Here is an 8,054-nt window from a genome sequence, read left to right as displayed (position 1 = left end):
ACGTCATGGCTTATTCTTATGGTATAGGCCGAGAATTTTACATTTCCATGAATCAGATTTATTTTCTCTCAAAAATCAAACCAAACCGATCCAATAAGATCTAAGAACAAGGTTGTTAAAGCCCTTACTTTTGGGGACATCCAAAACAAGCTTCTCATAACTTGTTTGTTATAAGCGTCTATTTATTGAGGGTTTTTTTTTTTTTTTTTCTTCATTCTCCCAGCTTCTCACGCACCTTATTTTGGAAGATTTTACGGATGGTTTTGGGACGTGTTTACACCTTTTAGAATATTTGAATATACGATCTGAAATAACGTAAGGTGCACGAGAAGTCGGTAGAGTGGAAAAAGAAAGTTGGTAGAGTTGCAGGCTTTGTGTTAGCGGAAAATGAATATGCATTTTGGCCCAAATCCGTAAAGCTCCATTTAGTCTCTATTTGTGCCTGTATATTATGATAGTTGCTCAACAAACCCCGCAAAATTGTTCCCCTTTCTGCAAGAAAACCGATCAGAGGTTACAAATCTATTCAATTTTACAAACAAAAATAGCCGATCTGAAGTTAAAGTTTCGATTTTAGTTCCAATAGATTTGTAGTGAGAGATATTATTCAACTTCTTTACTTGCTTTGACAATGAAAAAAGAAAAAGAGATATATCCAATAACCATCGGTGCATAGAAATTAATCTCATATAATAATGAATTTTTTGTTTAAATTAATGTATAAAATGTAGATACAAACATTGCAGTAGCATGCAGAGTAAGAAAACCGGGGTAAAGAATCTTAATTTCAAAATCAAATTAAACTTGTGCACAACTTTTTTTTTGATGACGAAGAAGGGGTCACCCCCAAAAACAAACAACAACCAATCAAAGAGAGAACGTGCCAGCTCTATCGGCTAACAAAACACTGTTACAAAAATTAGGAACAACATCAAAATAGTGAATCGGAGTATCTTGATTAAGCCCCCATTTTGCTAAAGCATCTGCAACTTTATTTGCTTCTCGGTAGACATGCACAATCTTGATAGCTTCCATGACTGACATCAATCTAAAAATATCAGACAATAGAGTACTAAATGCACAAGACGTTATAGTTCCACGCCTGAGATAATCAACGGCTTCCTTGGAGTCTGATTCAATAATAATCCGATTATACCCTTTATCTAGAGCCAATTTAATACCATGAAAAATAGCAAGAAGTTCAGCTGTGATAATGGTACAGCCTCCCAACCTCACCGAAAATGCTGAGATAAACTCTCCGTCCGAATTTCGGATAACTCCTCCACAACTTGCACTTAAACCAACTTGATTTACAGCACCATCACAATTTAATTTCACCCAATTTAAAGGTGGGCAGACCCAGGAAGCATCTGATTCCGTGACCTCAGTATTTGGAGGAGAATGAGAATTTTTCAACTTACTCACTTCCACTAATTCTTGTGTCCTGCAATATACCTGATTAACTAACTCACTAATTGAATGATGTTTGTTTTCAAAAATAATAATGTTCCTAGCTTTCCAAACACAATCTAATGTCACCACAAATTTGATTCTCCACTCACATGATTTGTCAAGTACGTTAGTTTCTATCCACTCAACTATATTTCCTTGGATAAAACTATTTAAATTCTTGCATCCCAACAGCTGCTGCCAAAGTTTCATAACAAATTGGCAGTCACGAAAAATGTGTAAGGAGGATTCAATATCAACATTACAAATTGGGCAAGTTGGGTCAAATGTCAATCCTCTTCGCATGCGTTCAACATTTGTCAAAATAGCACCTCTCACTATACGCCAAAGAAAGCATCTCAACCGTTCTGGAATTTTTGCTCTCCAAATAACCGGAAACACATTCATGTTCATCACAAATTGTTGATTAATTAGAGAAGCATGAGAGGAAGAATTAGAAAACATATCATCACTGTTTAACTTCCAAACCACTCTTTCTTCAACATTAATTTGAGCAGGATCAACCAAAGTGATATTGTTACTGACTTGATCCCAATTCCGACACAACCCGCTCCAGAAATTTGAACCCTTACGCTTCTTGTCAATTCGAGGAATTATGTCGTTTCCGCGTTTGTACTTCGCTCTAATAACAGTAACCCAAAGATCTGATCTGTTATTACATAATTGCCAACCAGCTTTCATAAAGGACACCTTATTCATGTTTCTTGCTGAATGCAACCCCAATCCACCATACTTTTTAGGAATACAAAGCTTTTCCCAAGAAATAGGATGGATTCGGTTACGCGTCGCAGTATCTCCCCAAATGAAATTCCTGCACTTTCTATCAATTTCATCACATATATGCATAGGCAGAAAAGTTGATTGCATCACATAGCTAGGCATTGCTTGGATAACCGATTTGGCTAGAGTAAGTCTTCCCGCAAACGATAGAGTTTTTGCCTTCCACTTACTAAGCCGCTGGTCCACCTTTTCAATAATGAAATTGAATGATCTATTTGTTACTCTTTTGTGAAGAAGAGGCACTCACAATCCGACTTGTGCACAACTTGATATATTATATATTATTATTATACAGAGAAGTCATGACCCTCAATAAGGGTGTGAACCTTTATTAATTATATCCCTTCATGAAAAATAACAGGACAGTGGACCTATACAATTCATCAAGTCCCTCCTCGAACCACCACCGAAACCCCAATCCGCTGCTCTCTAGGCCGAAGTGGAGCCTGGCTCGCAGGAAGTTGACAGAGTAGTGTGCTTGAAGGCCATACAGGAAGTTGCCATGCTTTGGTTTGCAAAGCAAATAGATGGAAGAAATAAGTGGAGACTAATCTTATGGTCCCTTCCTTGTTGGATATTCTCGTTCCTTCCTTCTCTAACACATGTTTTTGAGTTTTGCCTCAGCAAGGAATGAAAATGAATATTAATTATGGATTCATAGGTAAACCACACATGTAGTGTGTGAGTCTTATTTATAATTGTAGAAGACCTAACCACTTATTTGTTGAATGCATACCGACAGTGAAATCTTACGGGGAAATAAACTTAGCGATACAAAAATCCTAAGAAATGAAATTTTATTCCATTGAGATAATCTACTAAAAATATAAATGGATATTAATTGGTTATACTAAAAATACGATCTGCTTATGTAATTTATATCTTTTAGTCTATTTAATCAACTTTGAGATAATCTACTAATTTAAGTCCACTAGTTTGGTTCAAGAGGGAAAAAATTTAGTATTAGGAAAGGAATGTGGGAGGACTTATTAGGATTTTAAAATAAGTGAAATTTTTTAGATTTTTTTTTGTACAACTATCCCATACAACATGAATACGAATATTACCAACTTAGGTAGTGACAACCGACAAAAATCTATAAAATAAATTCTATTTTTTTTTTTAAAAACAAATTTCACTATACAAAGTTACTTAAAAATTTTACTCCCTCCGTCTTTAAATAATAATCGTTTAAGGTTTGTGCATAGTTTTTAAAGAAATAATTAATTGTTTTGATTTTAATAATAAAATTAATGTCATTTATTAAAATACACTTATTAATTATAGTTTATGAAATAATCAAGTGAGATGAAATTCAATAAATAAAAGGTACTACCTCCGTCCCTTATTATAAGACTCTTTTGAAAAAAATAATTGTCCCTCTTTATAAGACCCTTTTACAATTGTCAACTACATTAATGATTTCTTTACAAAATTACCCCTATTTACTCTACATATTTTTTTGAAAAGCAATTAATTCTTTTTTTCTTTGATAAAAGAACAACATTAAATTTTAACGTGGGAACTTTCATTCATGAGAAAAAAGAGTAGTCCAGTAACTCTCATTCATGCACCATTCTTCATTCTTTGAAGGTGCCTTTATAAAGATAATTTTGTTTTACTCCTAATATCAATCAAAGAGCTTGCAAAATGGCGCCTCCTAATCTCTATATGTATATACTCTTGTTTCATGCTCTTGTTCCTAAAAAAAAGTGATTTCAAATTTTAGTAAAAAAAAAAGAAGGTGAATGTTCATTCAGGTTCCAAATTCTTGTGCCACGGCCTTTCTAATACTAGTCTACATTCAATCCAAACTTTTCCAATATTCATTCACGTTGATTTTATTTTTTCGGTGCAATGATAAAATAAGTTGGTGCATTATTCAAGTAGTAGTGGGCAATTAATATAGGAAAATAATGAGTTTTGATTTCAAATATTAGAAGGGTAAACATGGAATAAAATATCATTTGTCAACAAATTTAATACAATAATCAACTTTCTTAATACCCGTGTTTTGTCAAAAAGGGTCCTATAATAAAGGACGGAGGTAGTAAAATAACAACCATGAAACTTGTGAAGACCCACAGAAAAATAATGATATAATGGAGGTCAACGCTTTGTTGAGTTAGTTCTCTTTCATTGCTCACTTTCACTATCACACTAGTTCAATGTCTTTGCTTGTCTTTGACACAATGAATCACGTACCTGTTCTTAGTACCATACTTGTCCTTGTTGTTCTGTATTATTTGCTGAAAACTCTACAATCAATTTTCTATGTCCCATACAAAATCCAGCAACACTTCCGCAACCAAGGTATATCCGGCCCCACCTACCGTCCGATCTTTGGAAACTCATCCGAGATCAAACGCCTCTACGCAGAAACTAAATCAGAATCAAACTCATTTGACCATGATATCTTAAAACGCGTGGTTCCATTTTACCATAGGTGGTCTTGCATGTATGGTAAAACTTTTCTGTATTGGTTCGGGTCAACTCCACGGTTGGCTATATCCGACCCGGATTTGATCAAGGAAGTGTTGGTTACTAAGTGTGGTGAGTATGGGAAGGTTCCATTCAATCCACAATCTAAGTTGCTTTTTGGACAAGGACTTGTTGGGTTGCAAGGTGATCAATGGAATTTTCATAGAAGGATTTTCAACTTGGCTTTCAACACTGAGATTCTTAAGGTGAGATGAGTTTAGATTAATAATCATTTTTTTTTTTTATAATTATTAATACTCATATTAGTCATATGAATGAATGAGTCATCTTTCCTACCGACACTTATATGATGGAAGGTGAGTCCGGATTGACACATTCAATTAATTCTTTCATATATATAAAAAAAAAAAAATCAAGTGTCAGTGTGTCCTAGTTAATGTCGTGTTCGGTGTTGACGTTGACGTGTCATGGTTAGTGTCGTATTCAGTGTTCGTGTCTATGCGTTATGGCATCATTGAACACATAGCAATTAAAATTATATAAGTGACATCAAGGCTTTTCATGTCTATGCAACCTCAACGTGGTTGCAGTTGATTGTGATTCTCAGTATTATTGACTGCCGTGACATGACCACAACCTTTACTGCGCTTGATAGTGTGGAAAACGGTGAATAGATTTTGTTGATGGTGACAGAGACACTAAAAAACATAATGTTGTACTTGTACCAGTCATGGACTTGGATTATAAAATTAAATCCATGATTTATCAGTCAGATTACGATCTCTGGAATTAGTCTATATTCCCCTAAGTCAAACTAGTACTCAAAATTCTTTACATGAGTTGAGGAATCATTTGATTAGAAAAATATACATTAGTTTGACTATTGAGTCTTGTATGCAACAGGAGAGGGTCATAAAAAGCACTTTTGTTGATGTTTTGTATGCAAGAATTTAAAATTCATTAATGATGGTGTCATGAAAACTGTTGCAGGGATGGGTGCCAGATATTGTGTTAAGTGTGACGACGATGCTGGAAAAATGGGAAAATCAAAGAGGAGGAAGAGATGAGTTTGAAATAGATGTGCACAGAGACCTTCATGATCTTTCTGCAGATGTTATATCAAGGACTGCTTTTGGCAGCAGTTTTGAAGAGGGCAAACATATTTTCAAATTACAAGAGCAGCAGATGCATCTTTTCTCACAGGCAGTTAGGAGTGTTTATATCCCTGGATTTAGGTAACTATTCCAAATTTTCTTAAAAAGTTTTTTGCACAAATAAATCGTTAGTATAACTTATAACTTAACCAAAATAAAGAATAGTTTACAATTTCAAGTTACGCTGTCAAAGATTAACAATTGCTATAAACTACCTTAAGCAATTTATTTTAAAGTGATGCAGGTCATATTTCAATGTGTTAGTGATATAAATTTGAGACACAATATTTTATAACTTATGAATTGTTTTGGTATCCTTTTTATACTAAAAATATATAATATAAGATGAGAAATACAATCATGTATACTTCTATTTGTTCCATGATTTAACTTCTGCACTGTGAATCTGTGAAATTCAATTTGCTTCTGTAGATGTCTCTTAATAAACTTTATGACATGCCTGGTATGATTTTCCTTCTTGACTGAAATAGTGTTTCCTCTTTATTTCTTAAATTTTGATAAAATGATAGATATTTGCCAACTAAGAAGAACAGAGATAGGTGGAGACTAGATAAAGAGACACGTGAATCAATTTGCAAGCTGATTGAGACCAAGAGGAGAGTTAAAGAAAATACCAAAAATGTACTAAATTCATTAATGGGTTCCTACAAGAATGAAGTTGGTGGAGAAGATAAACTAGGGCTGGAAGAAATTATTGATGAATGTAAAACCATCTACTTTGCTGGAAAAGACACAACAGCTAACTTGATGACTTGGGCACTTCTTCTATTAGCAAAACATAAAAAATGGCAAAGTAAGGCACGTGAAGAAGTTCTTCGTGTCATTGGACACAATCAACTTCAAGTTGCAGACAATTTAAATGACCTTAAGATTGTGAGTTCTATTCTATACTCTGGTTTACGTCTTTCATGTTACACAAGAACTAGTAGAATGAATCTTTCTATCAGTATTAGAACGAGTACTTCAAAATTATAAGTTCAACTCTATACTCTGGTTTACGTCTTTCACGTTGCACAAGAATTAGTAGAATGATTCTTTTTTTTAGAGTGGTGGTAGAATGAATCTATTTCTATCAGTATTAGAATGAGTACTATAAAAAAATAAAATTTCTCTGTGAATGCCACTGGGAGCATATAGTAATTTATTAGTCAACATGATTGGTCATTAGTCAAAATGGTCTATCGTGAACATTCAGCCTATGCTAAATGAGATATTTAAATTGATGCAGAGATGCTGAAAATGTTACCATTGGTGGAAAAATAGTGGTATTTTATGACTTTAGTTCATGAATTAAGATTTCAAGTTAAAACCTTCAAAAAATAGTGCAGTATAAGTATGTAATATGTCGATGCAATCGGTATATGTATCGATAATTGAACAAAACTGTGGATTGAGTTTATGGAGTAATAATAGTTGTTGGTTTACATATTCCAACAGGTCAGCATGATAATTAATGAAACCCTTCGACTCTATCCTCCTGCTCTAATGTTAATGAGGCAAACAAATAAAAATGTGATGCTAGGGAGCATTGAAGTTCCTGCGAAGACTCAACTCTACTTGGCATTGACTGCTATTCATCACGATAGAGAAATATGGGGAGAAGATTGCCATGAGTTTAATCCAATGAGATTTAGAGAGCCTCGGAAGCATTTAGCAGCATTCTTTCCTTTTGGATTAGGGCCTCGAACTTGTGTTGGGCAAAATTTGGCATTGGGCGAGGCAAAGATAGCTCTTGCTTTGATTATTCAACATTATAGTTTTGAGGTATCTCCAAGCTATATACCTGCTCCTATACTATTTATAACTTTGCAGCCTCAACATGGTGCACAAATCTTGTTCAGAAGAATTTCATGTTGAATATTGTTATTTTCTTTTCCCTTTTATGTATAATTTTGAGTTTCGATTTGGAGTAAATTTTTGTGGCTATAAGTTACCTTCAGTAAATATTTGGAACCAAAAGCTTTTCATGCTGATGTTTGCATAGATAGAGTATACAAATTATATTCCAGAACAAGCAAAACTCTGTTTTTGTTGGGAGAGACACTTTTCTAGTTACTTTTTGGTATGCCATATATGAATTCAATCACGTCGGTCCTAAACAAGAAGCAAATTTTATTCTAGCCTGCAAAGTTAATTATGAGAAACAAGCTTTTAGATTGTTTTACCAATTGTTTGACTCAGAAATAA

General features: G+C 34.0%; 1 protein-coding gene across 1 annotated transcript; it reads left to right on the top strand.

Moving 5' to 3' along the window:
* The first annotated feature begins 4,307 nt into the window (after positions 1 to 4,307).
* LOC146910295 (cytochrome P450 734A1-like) lies at positions 4,308 to 7,834 on the top strand. Its single transcript, XM_085726082.1, has 4 exons — positions 4,308 to 4,937; positions 5,683 to 5,927; positions 6,377 to 6,740; positions 7,305 to 7,834. Exons 1-4 carry the CDS (start codon positions 4,419 to 4,421, stop codon positions 7,722 to 7,724), a joined length of 1,548 nt encoding a protein of 515 aa, XP_085582208.1. The 5' UTR covers positions 4,308 to 4,418; the 3' UTR covers positions 7,725 to 7,834.
* The last annotated feature ends 220 nt before the right edge of the window (positions 7,835 to 8,054 follow it).

The sequence above is a fragment of the Medicago sativa genome, chromosome 7 (genome assembly GCF_051527215.1).
Source record: "Medicago sativa cultivar Bolivia chromosome 7, Bolivia_mono, whole genome shotgun sequence".
NCBI classification, from domain to species: Eukaryota; Viridiplantae; Streptophyta; class Magnoliopsida; order Fabales; family Fabaceae; genus Medicago; species Medicago sativa.
This window is presented reverse-complemented; position numbering and strand designations above follow the sequence as displayed.

Excerpts from the sequence above, each read along its gene's own strand:
- LOC146910295 (XM_085726082.1), top strand. The coding sequence starts at position 4,419 with ATGTCTTTGCTTGTCTTTGACACAATGAATCACGTACCTGTTCTTAGT. Across the intron at positions 4,938-5,682 it reads TCAACACTGAGATTCTTAAG|GGATGGGTGCCAGATATTGT; the intron begins GTGAGATGAGTT and ends AAACTGTTGCAG. Across the intron at positions 6,741-7,304 it reads ATTTAAATGACCTTAAGATT|GTCAGCATGATAATTAATGA; the intron begins GTGAGTTCTATT and ends ATATTCCAACAG.